This window comes from Sapajus apella, unplaced genomic scaffold (assembly GCF_009761245.1).
Source record: "Sapajus apella isolate SASKATOON/1434 unplaced genomic scaffold, GSC_monkey_1.0 scaffold108, whole genome shotgun sequence".
In the NCBI taxonomy this organism is placed as follows: Eukaryota; Metazoa; Chordata; class Mammalia; order Primates; family Cebidae; genus Sapajus; species Sapajus apella.
In genome coordinates, this window is record NW_022437048.1 from 6,162,393 (window position 1) to 6,184,424 (window position 22,032).

The window sequence follows — 22,032 nt, forward strand, 5'->3', positions numbered from 1 at the left end:
AGTGGGGGGATGGGGAGGTCGGGGAGGGATAACATGGGGAGAAATGCCAGATGTAGGGGATAGAGGCAGCAAACCACATTGCCGTGTGTGTACCTATGCAACAATCCTGCATGATCTGCACATGTACCCCAGGACCTGAAGTACAATAAAAAAAAATAATAAAAGCATCTCAGAGACAAAAGTAAATAAATAAATAATTTGTTTATACCAATGTCCAGGAGAGTTTTCCCTAATTTTTTTCCAGTATTTTTATAGTTTGGGGTCTTTTTAAGTCCTTAATGTTGAGTTGATGTTTGTATATGGTAACAAAGGAGCCCAGTTGAATTTTTCTGGATGTGGGTATCCAATTTTCCCAGCACCATTTATCAGACAGGGTGTATGTTACCCAATGTAAGTTCTTGTCAGCTTTGTTGAGGATCAGTTGACTGTAAGTGTAGCTTTATTTCTGGATTATCTACTCTGTTCCATTTGTCTATGTGCCTGTTTTTATAGCAAAACTATGCTGATGTGGTTACGAAAGCATTGTAATATATCTTGAAGTCATGTAATGTGATGCCTCCAGCTTTATTCTTTTGTTGCTCAGGATTGCTTTGGCTATTCAGGCTTCTTTTGAGTTCTATATAAATTTTATTACATAGGGTTTTTTATAACTCTGTGAAGCTGGCAGTATTTTGAAACAGATCACATTGAATCTGCAGACTGCTTTGGACAACATGGTCATTTTAATGGTATTAATGCTTCTGATCCATGAATGTGAGGAGTTTTTCTATTTGTGGCCTCTTTATTTCATCAGTGTTGTGCAGTTTTTTTTCTAGAGATGTTTTATCCTTTTGGTTAAATTTATTCCTAGGTATTTTGTTTTATTATATTATATCTCTTGCAAATTCAGTTACCTTTTGAATTATTTTCTTGGCTTGACCATGGTGTATAGAAATGCTAGTGAGTTTTGCATGTTGGTTTTATATCCTGCAACTGTACTATTTGTTTCCTATCAAGTATAAGAGATTTTTGTAGAGTTTTTATTAGACTGTATCATCAGCAAAGAGGCACAATTTAACTTCCCCTTTTTAAATTCAGATGTCTTTGATTTCTTTCTCTTACCTAGTTGCTTCAGTTAGGACTTCCAGACTGTGTAGAATAGGAGTTGTGAAAGTGGGTATCCTTGTCTTTTTCCAGTTCTTAGAGGAAGGGCTTTCAATTTGTCCTCATTCAGTATGACATTAACGGTGAGTTTGTTTTACAAGGCCTTTATTATTAGGAGGCATGCTCATTCTATTTTTTGTTTGTTGAGAATTTTTATCATGAAAGGATGTTGAATTTTATCAAATCGTTTTCTGCATTGAGTTGACTGTATAATTTTTGATCTTTATACTGTTTATGTGATGTCATGTTTACTGATTTGCTGAATCAGTAAATGTGACATCACATAAACAGTATAAAGATCACTGTTTATTGTGCTGAATTATCCCTGAATCCCTGGGATAAATCCCACTTAATTGTGGTGTATTATCTTGTACATGTGCTGTTGGTTTTAGTTTGCTGGTATTTTGTTGAGAATTTCTGCATCTGTGCTTATCAGAAATATTGACCTATATTTGTCATTTTGTTGTTGTTCTATTCTTGTCTTTTTTTGGTATCAGGATGATATTAGCTTCATAGACTGTATTAGGGAGATGATATGGTTTGGATTTATGTTCCTACCCAAATCTCATATCAAATTGTAATCCCCAGTGTTAGAGGAGGGGCTTGATATTGGATTATGGGAGCAGATTTCCTTCTTATTGCCCTCATGATAGTGAGTTCTCACATGATCTGCTTATTTACAGTTGTGTAGGGCCTCCCCCTTTACCCTCTTCCTCCTACTCCACCTATGTAGGACATGCCTGCTTCCCCTTTTCCTTCCATCATGATTGTAAGTTTCCTGAGGCCTCCCCAGCCATACTTCCTGTACAGCCTGCAGAACTGTGAGCCAATTAAAACTCTTTCCTTTATAAATTACCGAGTCTCAGGTAATACTTTAAAGCAACGTGAGAATGGACTAATATAGAAAAAAATTCCCTCTTCTTCAATTGTTTGGAATAGTTTGAGGAGGATTGGTTATTTCTTTATGTGTTTGGTAGAACTCCATAGTGAATCTATCTAGTCCTGGGATTTTCCTTATTGGGAGACATTTTATTACTGATTTGATCACACTACTAATTGTTGGTCTTTTGAGGTTTTCTATTTCTTACTGATTCAATTTTAGTTGGGAGCGTGTTTCTAGGAATTTATCCATTTCCTCTAGGTTTTCTAGTATATTATTCTATAGCTGTTTGTAATAGTCTGTAATGATCTTTTGTATTTTTGTTGTATCAGTTGTAATGTCTTCTTTTTCATTTCTGATTTTCCTGAATGTCTTCTTTCTTTCTTTTCTTGTTTAGTCTATCTAGTTTGTTGGTTGTTTATATTTTTCGAAGAACCAACTTTTTGTTTTGTTTATTCTTTGTATTTTTTTAGTCTGTATTTCACTTAGTTCTACTCTGATCTTTATTATTTCTTTTCTTCCTGAGAGTTCTGGATTTGATTTGTTCATGGTTTTCTATTTCCTTGATGTACATTTTTAGATTGTTAACTTGTAATCTTTCTCCTTTTCCATGAAGATATTTATTACTATAAATTTTATTCTTCATAACGTTTTTGCTGTATTCCACAGGTGTGAGTGTATTAGGTTTTTATTTTCATTTGTATCAATATTTTTTTTTATTTTCATCTTAATTTCTTTGTTGACTCAAAGGTCATTCCAAAGCATGTTTCATTTTTTATATAATTTTGTAGTTTCTGAAGTTTATCTTTGTATTTATTTCTAATTACATTGTGGTCTGACAAGATACTTGATATGATTTTCATTTTGTGAAAGTTTTTAGGAATTCTTTGGTGGCCTAACATATGGTTAGTCTTGGATAATGTTTCATGTGCTGTTGAAAGAAATGTGTATTGTGCAGTCATTAGGTAGAATGTTCTGTAAATGTCTGTTAGGTCCATTTGGTCTAAAGTTCAGTTTAAATCAGTGTCTCTTTTTTGATTTTTTTTTTTATCTAGATGATCTATTTAATGCTGACAGTGGGGTGTTAAAGTCTTTTACTGTTATTGTATCACATTCTGTTTCTTCAGATCTAGTAATATTTGCTTTATGAATCTGGGTGCTCCATTGTTGGGTGCATATATTTTTAGAATTGTTATATCCTCTTGCTAGATTAATTACTTTATTTCATAGGTAATTACATTTTTTTAATGTTCTTGACTCAAAGTCTGTTTTATCTTATATAATTATAGCTACTCCTGCCCCCTTCTGGTTTTCATTTGCATGGAATATCTTTTTCCATCCCTTTACTTTCAGTCTATATATGTCCTTATTGGTAAGGTGAGTTTCTTATAAGTAGCATATAGTTAGATGCTACTTTTGTAAATTCAGTGTCAGCAGTTCTGTATCTTTTAAGTGTAGAATTTAATCTGTTAATATTCAGAGTTATTAGCGATATGTGAGGCTTTGTTTCTGTCATATTACTAATAGTTTTCTGGTTGTCTGGTATATTCTTTCTTCCTTTTTTTTTCTCTCATTATTTGTGGTTTGGGGGATTACTGTTAGTGGTACCGTTTGAGTCCTTTTTCTTATTCCTTTGTGTAATTGCTTTACCAGTGATGACTGTGCTCCCAAAATGGTGCCCTGCCACAGCTGCTCAGGTCTTATGGGGGTGTGAGTGACCCAGTGCAGATTCCCAGTCTGGTGTAATGCCCTCACTGGGTTTCTAAACCACCACCCTTGCTAATATCTATGTTTGTGTGGGTAGAGGAGCTCTTCTGTAGTTTAGATTGCAGCAGACTGTGTAAGGGATGAGAACCACTGAAGTTCTATTAATTTTCCTTTCCCTGTAATAGGGAACCCCCCAGCCTCCCTGGCCACTTGCTTCCTTCTCTTTCTGTGCCTCATGTGAGTTCACTCTTAGACTCTTGTGTTCTCTCCTATGTGTTCTATTCGAGGTGTATTTATCTATTCATAACTTTGGTTCTTCTTTCTGGAAAGAGTAGGTGTCTGTAGTCAGCCATCTTGCATCAGAATCCTTCTTCAGCATTTTGAATATATCATTCCAATTGCTCCTGGGTCGTAAGGCTTTTGCTATAAAATATGCTGCTAGTATTATTGGAACTCATACTGGAAGCATACGTGATTTGCTTCTCTTGCTGCTTTCAAGATTTTCTCTCTGTGTTTGTTTTTTTGACAACTTGATTATATCTCGATATACTATTTTTATGTCAAATCTGATTGAAAACCTTTGAACTTCCTATAGCTAGATATTTATATTTCCCTAAGTTTGAAATATTTTCCCTAGGTTTGAAATATTAAATAAACTTTGTACTCTTTGTCCCTCTCTTTTTCTTCTTGATCTCCTATAACTTGAATATTTGTTCTTTTGATCCTCTCACATAGATCATATAAACTTCCTTTATTCTTTTCATTGTTTTTTTCTCTACTGACTGTATTTTCAAATAACCTATCTTTAAGTTCACAGATTCTTCTGCTTGATCAATTCTGCTGTTGATGCTCTTTATTGCATTTTTAAATTTTCTTCATTATGTTTTTCAGCTCTAGAATTTCTTTGTGTTTTTTTTTAAGATAATTTTATAAATATTTGAATGTAAGTAGTTTCAATCTTTGTTAAATTTCTAGTTTTGGTCATTGATTGTTTTCCTGATTTTGTAGCATCCTGTCTTTTTAAAAGTTTGCTGGGCTTCCTTAAAATAATTATTTTGAATGCTTTGATAGTTCATATATCTGTATTTTTTAGGGATGATTACTGGGGCTTTATTTTTTCTTTTAGTGGTTTCACGTTTCCTTAATTGTTCTTGGTCTTGTGGCTATTAATTTGTTTCTTTGCATTTGAAGAAGTAGAGACAAATTTTAGTCTTTGCAGAATGTCGTTGTCTAGAAAAGTTTTTCACCTACCAGCCCGCCTAGAGACTCTAGCAGGTGTTCTCGTGTGGTCTATAGGCAGGCTTGCTGCAGGACTTCCCAGGCAGGCTGACTTGCTTCTTATGTAAACAGGTGAGTGCTCCTGGCACCTGGGTCCATAGTTTGGGGACTGGAGCCTCAGTCCTTGAGTCAAGGCCTGCGGCCTGGGTCCATGGGCACTGTCTTAGAACTTGAGTCTGTAGGAATGGTCCAGGAGCCTTGGTTCATAGGAGCCTTTATGGCTCCAGGGTCTAGTGAGGTGGGCCTGGACCCTGTGTCTACTAGAGCCTGGCTCTATGGGTACCAGCCGAGAGCCTGGGGTTGGCTTGGTGCTGGGGCAGATGTTAGAGTCTGGGATCACAGATGCTGGCCTAATGCCCAAAGCCAAAGTGGCTGGTCTGATGGCTGTGGCTACGGGGACCAGCCTGAAAACTGGCTATATGGGTGCTTGCCTGGAGACTAGGTCTGTGAGGGCTGTTGTGGGTCATGCAACCACAGGGCCTGTCCTGAAACATGGGTCTGCTAAAGTGTGCCTGGATCCTAGATCTGCTGGACTGTGGGGCTTAAGGGTCCAGTCTGGAGGGTGGAGCCACAGGGACTGACCTGGTATTGGGCAAGCCTGGAGCCTGTATGCATGGTACTTACCTAGTGCCTAAGGCCAGGGGTGCCGGCATGGTTCCGTAGCAGGCCTGAAGTCTGGGGCTGTCTGGGCTGACCTGGCTCTGGGCTGGTCTGGAACCTAGGGTGGGCCTGGAGCCTGAGGCCATAGGGACTGATTGATTCTGGACAGGCCTGGAGCCTGTATTGGCAGGGACTGGTTTGGAGGCTGAGTCTGCAGGTACTGACCTGATGACTAAGGCCATAGCATCTAACCTGGTGCTGGGGGTGCTCAGAGCCTATTGTTCCTGGGGCTACCCTGGCCCTGGGGCTCATCTGGAGCCTAGGGCCACTGGGTTTCGTCTGGCAGTGGGTTGGGCTCAGACACCAAGTCCCCAGGGCAGGCCAGGAGCATGGGACTGCTGAGCCAGCCTCGTGTGGGGGCAGCCCGGATCAGTCTGTGGTTGATTTTAGAGTCTGGGGTTGTGGGGGCCTCCTTCTCATTTGGTTTTACTGGGGCAGGCCTTTTGGTGTCCAAGGCGAAGACTGGTACTCATTTCCCTCTTCTTCTCCTAAACAGAGGGTTTTCCTCTTCAGCTCTTGTGAAAGTATTTTAATCACTGGCTAGTTGTTCAAATTGATGTTTCTACAGGGGAATGACCATTGGAAAGTCTTAGTCTGCCATCTTGCTGATATCACTTCCCAGACTAAATAGAATGGTCATTTTACTTTCTATGTGTGCAAAACCTTTTCCTTCTGGCGGTAACACCCAAATTGAGTATAACTCTTCAGACTTAAAGAAATTCTCCCCTCATAAGAGCCTAAGCAGGTAATTTCTCAGTCATTGATGAATACTGCAAAGAATGTCATGACGATGCAAAAATAGAATAATGATAGCATTCTAGTAACAGTTCTTTTAAAGAAGGATCTCAGCATCATTTAGAATAGTATATACCAAATTATAAGGTACACAGAGAGGAGAAAGTATGTGTGATTTGTAAAGATCAGTGTGTAACTGTGTAGGCTTTTAGTCTGTCATCTCCCCTTATACTCTAACTCACTTCACATTTACAGCTAAGTAATACTATATACCTGAATGCATATGTATACATAAATGAATAATAAGAACATCATTTTTTTTTTTGACAGAGTTTTGCTTTGTTGCCCAGGCTGGAGTGCAGTTGCACGACCTCGGTTCACTGCAACCTCCATGTCCTGGGTTCAAGTGATTCTCCTGCCTCAGTCTCCTGAGTAGCTGGGATTACAGGTGTACACCACCATGCCCAGCTAATTTTTGTATATTTTTTAGTAGAGAATGCATTTCACCATGTTTGCCAGGCTGGTTTTGAACTCCTGACTTCAGGTGATCTGTCTGGCTCGGCCTCTGAAAGTGCTGGGATTACAGGTGCGAGCCACTGCGCCTGGCTGAGAACATCATTTTTATGTCTCATTTGCCAAAATATGTTTTAATTTAAGCTGTCATTTTGAAATATGGTTTCTATAGGTAGGTGCAGACAGGTGTGTACAGTCATATATATATTCTTATATAATGTTTTATAATTAAAACATATGCTTAAACGCTATACATAAGACAGGCTTTTATAGCTGTGGAAACAATCGAGGCTATTTTTAGTTCCTTCCTTGTACTGACAATTCACATGAAACCTTTAAAAACTCAAAATGCTAATGCTGAATGACAATGTTCTTGCCATGAAAAATGTCTTATTTTCCTTTAGTTCACACAGTCATTTCTCTTTTTTTCTTTCATTTTAAACATTTATATGAGTCATTAGTTAAAACTGTAAACTAGTTTAAAACAGTTATACTTCTCTTTTATTAGTCAGATCAACTGTCACAAGGTTGGATAGAGACTAAGTACCCAATACTTGTTAAGTAGTAGAAACCAGTCAAGTACAGATTAGTGTTGCATTCTATGGGAAGAGCACAATGTGTAGGAACCCAGGAACTGTAGATTCTAGTGTCAGCACTACCATTAACTAACAATGTGCTCTTTGATAGCCAACTACAAATTTCAGTTACCTCACCTATAAAGGGAAAGCTTGGCTAGGTGACAACAGCCTTTAGATCTCTAGTACTTTTATTAATTTAAAGAATTTTCTGGCTCCATTTCCTAAATGAATTACATTTCCTATACTATTCTAGGCTTATAGCAATAATTAAACCTTATAAGTTTGCAAAATATAATTATCTCTATCATACCATGTCTGCCAGTCTCTCTTTGTGGATGATTCACAATTGTCATGTAGCAAAGACAAATTCAAAACATCGTTGGCTTTCTTGTCAAAATTGAATTTACTCATCTCTCTGTATTCTAGAGGGTGGGGGAGAGAAAGGATTTCACTGTGTTGCCCAGATTGATCTCAAACTCCTGGCCTCAAGTGATTCTCCCACCTCAGAACTCCTGGCCTCAAGTGATCCTCCCAACTCAGCCTCCTAAAGTGGTGGGATTATAGGCATAAGCCACCACACCTGGTTTGATCAAACTTTTAAAGTCATATTTGGTCTATGAGTCAGAATTCCATCAGGAAGCAAAGGGTATGCTCAAGTTAAGATAATTTGAGGATTTAATAAAGGCATTATTTATAGACCAGCATGAGCCACTGCATCTGGTTCCTTATATTCCTTATCTCAGCTAATAACATCACCTATCCTTAGAGCCACCCAAGATCAAAATCTTTTTTATTCTCTTTTTTTTTTTTTTTTTTTTAAATAAGATGTGGTCTAGTTCAGTCACTCAAGCCAGGGTACAGTGGAATAATCATGGCTTACTGCAGCCTCAACCATGTTGGCTCAAGCGATCCTCTCTCCTGTCTTCTGAATAGCTGGGACTACGGTCACATTCCACCATGCATGGAAAATTTTTTATTTTTATTTTTGTAGAGATGGGGTGTCACTCTGTTCCCCAGGCTGATCTTCAACTCCTGGGCTCAAACAGTCCTTCTGTCTCAGCTTCTCAAAGCAGTGGGATTACAGATGTTAGCTATCACACCTAATGTGATCAAAATTTTAAAGTCATATTTGGTGTATGGGTCAAGATCCCAGCAGGAAGCAAATGGTATGCTCAAATTAAGATAATTTGAAGATTTAATAAAGGCATTATTTATGAAGGTGAAGTTAGGGTATATGGAAACCACAGAAGAAGGTGTGATATCCCAGAGAATAAGACTGGGGAGCCCATAGTCGACCACACAGGTTAACTTCCGAAGGCAGAGAGTGTGGTAGAGGGGGATAGAGAATGAATCTGGTGTGTTAAATAAAGATATCCATTGCATGTGGCACTCCAGGTTTTTCTTTATCAAATTAAACTTGCCACACTCCTTTTGTGATAAGCTTATTCCACTACATTCTTTCTCCTTTACACTTTTCAATACCTCATTCTGGCTCTCATTACCTTTGCTGAGGCCATGGTCAACCCACTCTTTCCATCCCTCAAAGAGCCACTAGCAATCCATGAGTATGAGCACTTAAAATGAAACAGATTACCTTTGCTAACCTGTCTATCAGGCATTTAATTTGTATATCAGACACTTCTGCAAAGCCCTAATGCTGGGTGGAACGTGCGTCAAATACCAGTACTCCATTGACAGTCTTTTTTGTGTTCACCATTCTTTGTAAAGGGGTGTATCAATCTGTTATCCCACACTGTGACTGGTCTGTTATATCAGCCTCGAGTCTTTAGTCAAAGTCTTTCAGCATCAAAACTTCCATTAGGAATATCACAGCATAATCTGTGATTTTCTGTGGCAGATGACTCAGGGCATTAACATGAAATGTTCTTCCAGAGTCCCACACCAACAAATGATCATAAACAAATAACAAAGATGCCATCACACACCTTATGTGCATATGTGGTGGCAAAATGAAACCATAGCTTAAAAATAGTGCAGGTTTGGGGTTAATAGAAATCAGAAAGCCATAGATTTGTGGTGGCAAAATGAAAACCATAGCTTAAAAACAGAGCAGTATTAGGATTAGTAGAAATCAGAAAGCCCCAGAACCCCCATGAATTAGGCAAAATTATTGGTACGTTGATATAGTCACATTCAATGTGACTGGCATACGTAATAGGCCCAAGAATGCCATTCTTAAAGAATTGCTTGATTTTCTAATTTTCCTCCTTAGAATATGCATTAATTTTAACCCTCAGTTGAATTGGTGTAATCATGAGGTGTTTTTAATATACTTCCTGGTTCATTTATTTAAATATAAATAAAATCACTTAATTCCAGGTAGCATCAATAGCTATAACAACTTCTATGCTGTATTTAGATAATGCAGAATTTTCTTTGAAGAGTGGGGCTTCAGAAACTAATGAAAACATGAGGAACATTTTATTTGGGTGATGCATTTAGTTTTTGTTGGCATGAAACACAGGAAAGTCTAGAATTATATAAGTAGCGATATTCTAGAACCATGATTTTTTTGTTGACATTTTGGTCTATGGTCATTCTATTAAAATTGGATGCTTTAGTTTATAAGCAGCCCTTAACAAGAATCAGGAGACATCCCCATTCTGGTTTCTTTTTCTCTCAGAAATTATCTTGGTGAATGGTAAAACCTGTTAAACTAAAACAATATGTTAAAATATGAGTAAGAAATAATGGGCCTCTATTATATGTCTCACGTAGTCTTGGGTAGTGTTTGTCTTCTTTAGTGACAGCAAAGCAAACGACTTTGCTGTCACTAAAGAAGAATCAGATCTCCAGATTCTTGAAGTATTTTATATCAAGGAAAGTAATTTTTGAAGTCAAATTTTTAATCCAAATTTGTTTTTATACTTATTTTGTTAAGAATGACAAAAGGATATTTGGTTATAAACACAACTTAATCTGTTAAACATTTAACAAAGACTATACAAATACTTCAGTTCTTACAGACATATGACCAAAAATAAAAATACAATCAACCTGAATTGAGCCCTAAGAAAAACCTATTTTTTTTTTTGGCCAATCACTTTTGGGAGCAGTGATTGGCCAAGACATTTTGAGAAAGCTTTTATTGTTGCAAAGAGGCAGTCTATGGTTAGAAATAATAATTTTAACCATGATAACCTCTTGGTCCTGAGCACTTTCAGCTTATTTATTCATCATAGAAAAGTCAACAACATTGAAATCCCTGCACTAACACATAATGGTCTCTTATTACATTTTGGGGTTGTCTAATTTATACAGATAACTTAACTAATTACACGTTTAAAACTTTTATTGTATATTAATGTAAATTAGAAAACCATCTTTTAGGCCCTGGATCACTTTATTATATTGATTTATTTGAGTTATATCTAAGAAGACTCTATTAGATGGTCAAGCAATTTTAATAATTGGATCTTAATGAATTTTAGTGTTAGCACTTTGAACACTATCTAGTGTAACATCATCTCTGACATGTGGTCTTTATCTTCTTCATCTGCTTAAATGCTTCCTAGAACAGGATCCTAGTATCCTGCAGGCATTCTTGATAGAAATAAAAATCTGCCTTTCCATAGCCTCTGTCCACAGGGTCTGCACTTGCCATCTGGAGCTACATAGAACTGGTTAATTTCTAATTCCTGAGATAGACTTCACATATTTGAAGACAAATTCTCCCTACAACTTCTTTAGGCATGCCATCATTCTTCTTGTGATGTGTTTTCCATATTCCCAAATCCTCCAGCTGCCCTTTTCTATATTAGCTCCAGATTTTAAGTTTTAATTTAGAAGATAGTAACCTGATTGGGACATAGTATTTTCCATGTGGTTTGATCATTTGCTTCTGGTCTACACACATTGTGTTTCTTGTTCTACTGCCTAGTTTTGAGACATAACGGAAGTAAACGTCTTTTAGTGATTGCAAAAGTCTCCTTAGTATCTTTTCTGAACCACTTCACTAGGCTTACTCTCCTTCCGATAGACTTCCCATTATCAAGCTCCAAGCCCTATGCAGACAAATTCTCCAGTTCATCTCTCTTTTTTGCTCCCCAAGTCTCTTTGACTTAGAACTTATGGCACTAAAATCTTAGAGTCAAAATCAGACTTTCCTTTTATTAAATTCTGATTATAGTGGATATTACTGAATCAAAATACAGTGAACTATGATTATTGCCATGACTACTATTAATGTTCTTTTTTTACAGTGCTTTATAGCTTTGGTTACTGGGAATAAAATTCCAAAATTTGTAGGTTATTTTGATGCCTTTTTGTGATTACTGAAAGACCCATAATTGTCTGGCATAATTTGTTTTTCATCTAGAATAAATGGTTTTTTACACTGTGTTTAGCATTTTCCAAGCACCACGATCACTAGAGGAACTGACATCATGAGTTACAATGTATTGAGAGCTCACAGGATGCCTGCTGCTGTCCTTTCCTCTTTATAACAGCCCTATCCATTGAGAACTGCTCTGTAGATGCATGGCTTTTTCCATCTAGTTAATTCAGGAGCAGCTGTAGCCCTTGCAAAGTGAAAACCAAATGTCCTCTGGGCTTTCCAAAAAACCCAATTCATTTTTCCCCTGTAAATTAACTAGCTTCTCACTGTTGGTGTCTGTACGATTATGACTCTCTCAATAATTAATATAGTATCATCTTTCATGAATATTATGTTTATAACAGATTTATTAGGTTGTTTTTCCAAAGAAGGGGAGGACAGCATATGTTTATTTGGATTTCCTTTCCCATCCACTTAATTTCTTCTTTGCTTTGGTAGTTTAAATATTTAAGCTGCTGGCTTCTTATTAGATTAATTGAGATACTGTCTAATTAATCCTGCAGAGGACAGAAATATTTTTCTTCTCTTCATTTTTATAATTAAAAACAGTAAACAAAAATTAAAGAGTTCAAAACTGGTCTGATAAAAAAGGCAGTACAGTCTTAATTGAGGCATGCTTTTCCTTCTGTCTTTCATAAATTGAGGTAGGAGTTTTGTAGCATATCTATATATTATTTAAAATATTTAATGGCAAGCACTTGCTATCTATTAATTATCTTAATTTGTGTTCTCTTAGATTGTGATAATTTATATTCCTAAGATATTGAAGTTTGAGCCTGGAGAGACTTAACATTTGATTTGGATGGACAACCACAATTTATGATGTTTGTTCAAGCTAGATTTGAGGCCTCTGAATCCACAGGTTTGGGCATGAAATCTTGAGGGAACAGGTTTTCTCAGGAAAACTTTGACACTTCTACTTTTAACCATTACCAGTAATAGCTGTTAATAGTAGAGAATTAGAAACTGTGTCTTTCTAATTTGATATCTTTATTGATAGATTGACCTACATAACAGGATGTTTTTTGAGTTTTTGAAAGAGACCAAGTTTGATGAAATGAAAGGGAAAACAAATGATGAAAGAAAATCACATAGGTGTCTCTTTCTAAATGTGTTTAAAACTGTGAGAAGGGCCCAAAGAGAGCAGTTCCTGTCTCCTTAAAGTCAGACTGAGAAGTCTCATTTACAGACTCCAGAGTGTATCTAGTAGACTGTATGTACTCATTGCTAGACATTTTTAGGGCACTTTCTACTTCTATGTCAGTTTTGCCTAGCTCAAATTAAAGTTTCATTTTAGTATAGGGTAAGACATGAATAATCTGCTAAAATAGCACCCCTACCTGTCTTCTCTAATTAGGGGATTTAGAGTTGAATACAGCAATGATCTGGGAAAAATCAATTTCCTTGACTATGAAGTTTAAACTGGATCCAAGATCTCAGAAATGAATATCTTAATAATAAACACTCTCCAGCAGTGATTTGTGCTGTAACTAAACTAATATTGTACAATTTAAGGATAAGGAAGTGGAAATAGAAGTGTGTATATTATACAGGATATATCACCCTGGCTGTGATTTTTAATGAATTATTTCCATACACATATCCTGCTATCAGAGTTGACTCCATATCCACTGATAATTCTGCATTTACTCTCTATCCATGTAATATGTGGTTTATGAAGTTTAAAGAGATACTTTTGAGAGTACATGTTAATACCATCTTTAGAGGGTGATATATCCATATAGGCTGTGTATTAAATATGAGAGTTCAGAATGGCTTAAGAAATTCAGTTGCTTCATTAAGCTACAGAAATGAAATTTTAGGAGATTTGACAATTTTATGTTCTTTTGAATATCCTCAGTGGTGACAAATTTCTCTTGCTTTGAACGGATTTAACTTTACAAAATATCTGCAGTAATTTGTGTATTGTTGAGTAGAATGAAAATTGGAAAAATCAGTGTAACGTTCAAGAAGATAATTTGGCATTACATACCAAAAGACTTAAATTTTTATATAGAAATTGATACAGTAATTCTTCTGACAGGAATTTATTCAAAGGTAACAGTCTTATATATGTGCAAAGATTTTTTTATGATATTGTTCATTATAGTGAAAAGTTAAAAGCATTCTAAACAGTAGAGCATTAGAAAAGTAGATTTTAGGATAACCATTTAGCATAATACTGTAGAGTCAATATTGTATACTATTATAGAAAATATCAAATGAAATAGAATAAGAGTAGAAAAAGCAAAATATCAAACAGTATGTGAAAAATTCTATATGTACACATATATATGGACATAAATGTGTAGAAAAGGATGTATTTACAAATGTTACAGTGTATTCCTACATAGTTCATTAAAAATATTTTCTTACCTATTTTTTCTAAATATTCTACAGTGAACACATTAATTTTGAAACAAAAAAGATTACACTTCAAAGAAGATAGGATTGTGTATCTTTCATACATGTGATAGTTAATGTGGATAATGTGAGTCTTTGCTCAGTACTAAAACTATAAAAGGACTTTTTAATCTTTGGAACAATAGCAACACCATTAAAATAAATAAATAGCTTCCCAAAGAGAATAATTTGAAAGACAACCCTAATTTGGATTTGGAAGTTCTGGGATTTTTGGGGGTGTTGCAGTATATTTAAAATTGAGCTTTAATTTACATAGTAAAATTCATAGATTATACATTTGTGTAACCAACATCCAAATTAAAATACAGCTGATATATTTGTCTGAAAAAAAATCATTGTTTTTCTTTCAACATTACTATACCTTAAATAATTTCTTAAAGCAATATAGATCTTCCAGGGAACTTTCTCTTTGTTGGTACTTGGAATCATGTGCCTTGATCTCACTATCTCTTGGAGTAGTGCAGCCAGATTAGGAGCCCCATATGTGGGCCCTCAATGATGAGGTTCAGTTTGCCATATAGGTTTTGCAGGGTGTCTAATATATGGAAGGCTGAGATTGCCTCTTCTACCAACTAAAGAAGCAGAATTGCCCAGGTGCCTGGTAGTGATCTTGGTCAAGCAGGTCTGTCCTTCACTGGGGCTAGAGGTATAGGTATATGGGAATTTCTACCAAAGAATTGCAGTTTGAATTTGTTTTCTACTATTTCCCTTCTTTTTTTTTCAAAATTTAATTTCTTATTTTATTTTATTTTTTGAGATGGAGTTTCACTCTTGTTTCCCAGGCTGGAGTGCAATGGCACGATCTCGGCTAACAGCATCCTCCACCTCCCATGTTCAAGTGATTCTCTTGCCTCAGCCTCCCAAGTAGCTGGGATTACAGACATGTACCACCATGCCTGGCTAATTTTGTATTTTTTAGTAGAGATGGGGTTTCTCCATACTGGTCAGGCTGGCCTTGAACTCCTGACCTCAGGTGATCTGCCTGCCTCAGCCTCCCAAAGTGCTGGGATTATAGGCATGAGCCACCGCACCTGGCCTCCCTTCTCCTGTTTATTAAAAAAAAAAAAAGGAAGGAAAGCTATCTGCCTTTTAAATAACTATTTCTCTTTAAAACAACTTAGGACATCTGTGTTGCCTACCAGTTGTATTTTCTAGGTGAGGATTGTAGGGTTGATAAATAAGAACTAACTCCCTCTTTGCCTTTGCAATGACCTCTGGTCCTCCAGTGATTTATGACCTACCGGTTTAGAGGGGTGGTTGTAACTTCCTGACATACTCCTGAACTGCTTCATGGGACCATCTTTTGCCAGACCACTCTGAACTGCCAGCATCAACACTATTTGCACAAAACTTAATAAATGAGTTTCCTCCAGTATAGAACCCCTGAGAAACATCCTTTTTTGTGTGAGATTCCAGATACTTCAAACCAAAATTAGCTCTGAGTGGCAGTCTCATGTTATTAATGGCCTTTTATTTTTTGCTTCTTGGATTTCAAGTTTCATTTCAAAGACCTCCTTACAGTAGATCATTTAGTTATTCCAGTGGTCTCTGCAGCCAAGAGAGCTTCTGGAACTTTAAATAACAATAATTAACATATTAGGAGAATGTATTATGTTCTAGGCAGTATTGTTAAACACTTTCATGACTTTATTTAATTCTGATAACAAACCAATGAAGTTATAGGGATTATTTTGGCTATGTTTTGCAGATGAAGTAATAGAAACTAAGAAAGGGTTTTTACAAATAGGAAATAATGGTGCAGAAGTTCCAATATGAATTATGCTCCTAACTGCTGTACTATATTGCCCACCCATATTGATTTGTGCCATCTATTGGTTCTTAAAATTATTGTGTATAATTGATATTAACTTGCCCATAAAAGTCTCTCCTTCTGTTCCTCAATGTGTACTTTTCAAGAAAGCAAAACCTAGCATAATCTAACCCTCCAAGAAATAAAGGAACTACTGGCCAAAAGGAACAACTTTGATCCGGCAGCCAGTTAGTATCAAGCTATTGACACCTGATAAAGGTCAAGCGTTGAACATTAGGGCCTTTACCACACACACCCTGCCAAGCAATTTTTATTCCTCATTTTAGTTTCTATTGACTGCCTGGCTGCAGTGATATCATTCTCTTTCAAGAAATCCTTTATCTTCAGAACTATGCATCCACTCAGCCCATCACTGATCTCCCTTCATCCAGCAGCATCAGAAACTGACTGCTCATCCTGAGATATCTTCATAACCTCTGAATCAACCGTAGTTTTATTTAGGAGCAGGCTTCCTTGTTTATAACTTGGCATGAGCTTCATAAAGACATGGATTGTATCTGTTTTATTTACTGTGGTATCCTTAGCACCAAGAAAAGTGTTAGGAACTGAGTAAATTTTTGTTGAATGATTAAATTATGTGCTAACATGTGTATCCACCAGATGGGAAGCTCAGATATCTGTGCTCCAGTAATGCACTTAATCCTCATTAGTGCTACTAGAGACTACAGAGCAACCTCGAGCAACCAAGTGGTACTATGCTCCCCTTACCAACTTGCAAATGACCAATATTCACCCACTTTATGGGAATGATCTTAGTTTAATGCTGTATTCTTTAAAGCTCAGACCTTGTCCTGACCAGAGGGAGGTTCTTAGGAATTTGGAGGGTTATCAGATAATGGCAGTCACATGCAGAAGTGGTGGAGAAGAGCTGTCCCACAGTGACAACTAACCGGGATTGAGAAATATTTTATTTGACAAAGCTAGTGCAGCCATCACATTTTCATCTTTCATTACTTGACATTACTCTGATGTCTTGATATTTACTTCACCCAGGGACAGGAACTTCTAAGCCCCCCCATGCTAGATTCTTGGTGTTTTCAGCCTATTTTATGAGATTTGTTGTACTCTGTACCCACAGTGCTGCCTCCCAAATAATAAACAGAATTTCTATGTTGTGCAGATTTTTATAAGATGCACTTAGTTTTCACTCTTGTCCAGGTGACCTTCATGCTGCAAGCAGGAGGAGTTTATACAGCATTTCAGGGATATGTTCTATGTGATTGCCCTCCCTGCACAGACACTCACACACACACACACACTCTCACACACACACTCACACACACACACACACACCTCAACCTGTTCTTTGGGATTAGATTATGTCTAGCCAGGTGATATACTACTACAAAAACAATTTAAAAAATAATCTTTCTGTACTCTGATACCTCCTTCAATTGGTTGATGAAGCTGTTATAAACTATTAGCAAATATAGATTTCTTCATTCAGTTCAAACATAGACAAATATATGTATCTGGTACTAAATGCTTCCTGGTTTCTTGTTTATTTTTTCCAGGCAAGAAAACTGATCAGTGATTTTGCCATTATCTTGTCCATTCTCATCTTTTGTGTAATAGATGCCCTGGTGGGTGTGGACACTCCAAAACTGATTGTGCCAAGCGAGTTCAAGGTAGGTGAATGTCTATCTTTTGGTTATTCCTGGAACTCTTTTTCTTTCTTTCTCCCTAGTTTATTGTGTGTCTCTTTTAGTTAATTTTGCACAATGATTCATTTTTTTTTTTTTCAAAATCAGTCCCTTTTAGGCTCACATATACATGTAATTTAATTTCTTCACTGCAATTAAATGTCAAGACTAGGTTTTTTATTTAACACAACTGATAATACTATTACAAACTCTGCCTTATAGTTTTAGAATATTTTTAAAATATCTGAAATATTTTTATATACCTTATTACCTTGATCTATATAATAACTTTGAGAAGTATGTAATGTAGCTATCATCCTCCTGATTTTTTTTCTTTTTTGAGACAGGGTCTTGCTCTGTTGCTTAGGCTGGAGTGTGATGGTGCAATGTCAGCTCACTGCAACCTCTGCCTCTCAGGCTCAAAGAATCCTCCCACATTTAACCTCCCAAGTAGCTGGGACTATAGACACATGCCACCACACCCAGCTAATTTTTTTAATTTTTTTGTAGAGATAAGGTTTCACTATGTTGCCCAGGCTGGTCATCATCCTGATTTTATAAAGTTAAGATTGAAGCTCAAAGAATTAAGCAAAATGCCCAAGATTATGAAACTAGTAATGTCAAGGCATGAAGTTAGAACCCAAGCCCCAGATGTCTAGTCTTAAATACGCTTTTCATACTATGAAACTACCTACTACACATATTTATATATAATGTGAATTTTAAGTATTACAAAGTAGAAATAATAATTATGAACCTATTCATATGTGTAGATAATGGACAAAATTTACATTTCAGTCATTCCTAAGTATATTCCTAGCTAATTTTTCATTATAAGTCTTTCATCTATTTTCTAGAACAACCCTCACTCTCTCCACTACTGAAATCATATATTTGCTAAGAGTTATTAACTTAGTTGCAGTTTTAGTTTATTAACTACTTAATGAAGAAGGGATATATATGTTATAAGAAATAATTTTTGAATTGTCTCTGCTATCATGTATTCATTAGTAAAGATAAGTTCTCATTAATTCAATAATCAATTGATTTAATATTTATTGAATATTGAGTCAGCCTCTAAACTGGAGATTTGAAATGCATTGATGAATAAACAAAATTTTTTCCCTGACAAGCTCACATCTGCTAATTGTAGTAAAATGAGGTCAGATTCAGTGATAGAATTATGAGACAACTGATGGGAATATCCTCAGAAGAGAAGTGAAACTTCCTTCATAGCAAATAAGGAGAAAATAATTCACAGACAATGTTCTATTTTAGTTTTTTTATTTGCATTGTTGAAAGTAAGGAAAAGCATAGGAAAACCTTTTTTTTTTTTCTGTAGTAGACACATATGATCTACTGATGGAAAACAGACTAAGAACTGCAAAAATCACAATTTTTTCCATTGTTTTGTGATATTTCCTAGAATTTGCCCAATTATTATAGATCATTATTTCACATGTAAAATAATAGACAAGAATGTTTACATTAGTTCACTTATAAAAAAAAGTTGTGGCTTTTTATACATATTATGAAGCTGTTAAAATTTGGCAATAGTAGAAACAACTTCATGAACAAAATTGCTACAACCCATGAACAAAATTCATGGTGGTTTGGTAATTTTTTGCTGCTTTTCTACTGAATGTTACATTTGGAGTTTTCTTCTGGCTGCTCTTTAAACTTAAATCACTTTCTTATATTTTGAGTCCTTGTCTTATATCATCCCAAATACACAAAATGCCATTCACTTCTTTTCTAACAGCCCATATTCTTTCTCTCCTCTCTTTAAAGAATTGCCTCAAAAATTACATTCTTTGGGAAGGTTTTGGTAAATATCTTCATTCTTCAGCTCACAGCTGTTTACATGTCTCAATATGTTGGTTTTCCAAATATAAAGCATGTCTTCCCATTGATTTTTCACCGAATAGTATATATGAACTTGATAATTTTCTGAAAAGTGTTCTCTATCTTTTTCAAGCCAACAAGTCCTAACCGAGGTTGGTTTGTTCCACCATTTGGAGGGAACCCGTGGTGGGTGTGCCTTGCCGCTGCTATCCCGGCTTTGTTGGTCACTATACTGATTTTCATGGACCAACAAATTACAGCTGTGATTGTAAACAGGAAAGAACATAAACTCAAGGTAAGTGTACATAATAATGTCTATCATTGCCTTCTACTTTCTTTTTAGTACCTGAAAACACTAATTGATTAAAAAACAAAAGAACTTTGTTGGTAGTTATACTATAGCTGATGTTCCTTAAGAGTCAGCAGGACCATAGATCACCTTGTATTGGTCATGACTTCAGTCTAACACTTTAGGGAGAGCTCATTTAAATCTGGAAAAATAAAAAAAAGGTTTCTAATCATATGTCTTTCACTAGGAAAGAGTGAATACAAACATAATTTACTATTTAGCCACAGTCATCCTACATCTGATTTTAGTGGGGTAGCTATCTTCAATAAAGACACTGACAATCAAAGATTTAATTAATCTATACTGAGCACCTGCTTTCTCTTAAATCAACTCAAGTTTATTCTTAAGGATTATTCAGATAGTTCATGGTTGTAAGCTGCTGGTGTGCGTTCTTGTTTATTGTCTTCACATACATGTGTCAGTAGGTTATTAACCATAAAGTATGGAGAAAAATACTTTATTTTGCACATTTTAAAAATAAGTTATTAACTTTGTTATGAGTCTAAAGAAAAAACTATAGTGGTCTGGGATGTCTTTAAAGAGAGCTGCCTAAAATGCTCATACTTCATATAATGTTTTTCCAGCTCTAGTGACTTTTTTAGTTATGATGGATTTATACAATATCATTTGAGGGAGTGAGATATGAATAATAACAACAATGAGAGCTATAATTTAGTGGATGGCTACCATGAGCCAGGCAATCTTGTAAGCACTTTGTATTATATATTAACTCATTAACTTTTCATAACCACTATATGAGGGAAGCACGAAAATGCATTTGAATCTGTTACCCAGAAGGAGAGGATATTACTAAGAATAGAGTTCAGCACAGTAGGTATATCAGGAAAAATATTCAGGAAATATAAAGAATTGTCTGACTATAGAAACCCATTGAGTAGAGGAATGAGAGAGATGAGGAAGATTCTGATAAACTATGGGAGAACTTAAAAAGCTGTAGATCATGGTAAGAAAAAAGTAAATCCAATAATATCAAGACCAGGAGAAGAAAATTAAAGGCTTTGGTTAAAGAAGAGATGTTTAGATTTTGAGAGTTTGAGAGGAGAGAAAGCTGAGAGTGATGAACTGGTCCAAAGCATGTGGCTAGCTCCTGAAGCATATGGAAGATGATGTCCATCAAAACCTGGAAGTTAGAGTAATGTGAGTCTGGCATACTGAAAGTGTCACCTGCCTCAATATTGATATGATTGGAAAGTGGCACAAGGTATGGTAGAGAAGAACATCATGGCAAAGTTGCTAAAACCATAAGGGAGATTATATAACTGACCTGGAGGTCAGCGTATTTAGTGATGTAGAAGGACGGAATGAAGAATAACTGGATTTCAATAGAAGACAGCTCATGGAAGCATGAAAATAAGTAAGGTATGCTCCCATCTAATATGGGGAGTAAAAAAAGAAAAGAAACTAGACTTTCACTAAAGAACAGTTATCTCTAGGAAATCAGTGTTTCCAAAGGAAACCAAGTGTTTTTCACTTACGATGAAAGACAAGGTTGCAAATTCAGCTGGAAACTTACATTAAAATGACTTTCCCCCTATGCCCACTCCTGCCATGGGTAGATATTGTACTGTTCTGAGATACTTGTCTTAATTCTAAGATCACTGAGCTTCTCACATTCTGGTAATGTTGGGTTATTTGCACTTGTTACACAGCAGCTGACTTAAGAATTAAGAAGTGGAAGATGCTAGGCCATTTAATGCCTTTTATCTGCAACTGACACCGCCTTACTTATTTACTTTGCCATAGTCAAAAGGTCAAAATAGTCACAAGGGCAGCCTCCATTCAAGGGGGCGACAGGGGGGATCCTCCTTTTAATGGGGAAATGGTGAGGTCATATTGTAGAAAACGATGTAAGACAGGAGATATTTTCCAGCCTTTTTTGGAAAATAAGATGTGCTACATTTGTACTGAAAATTTTGCCATACTCTAGATCATGGTGATTGCTTCCCGGTGGTTTATATATATATTAAAAAAAGGCCTCATCTGGCCTTTTATAAATTAGTCTTGGGCTTCTCCTTCCATGTGTGTGTATGTGTGTGTGTGTGTGTGTGTGTGTGTGTGTATAGTTTTA

General features: G+C 36.1%; 1 protein-coding gene across 13 annotated transcripts in view; it reads left to right on the top strand.

Moving 5' to 3' along the window:
- The window catches only part of SLC4A4 (solute carrier family 4 member 4), a 499,211-nt gene that overhangs the window by 438,109 nt on the left and 39,070 nt on the right, over positions 1-22,032 (top strand). For all 13 annotated transcript variants that reach the window (XM_032259361.1, XM_032259360.1, XM_032259371.1 and 10 more), the window contains 2 exons: positions 17,621-17,734; positions 19,728-19,889. In XM_032259361.1, the coding sequence (XP_032115252.1) occupies positions 17,621-17,734; positions 19,728-19,889 (276 nt within the window). The remainder of the gene's footprint in view (positions 1-17,620; positions 17,735-19,727; positions 19,890-22,032) is intronic.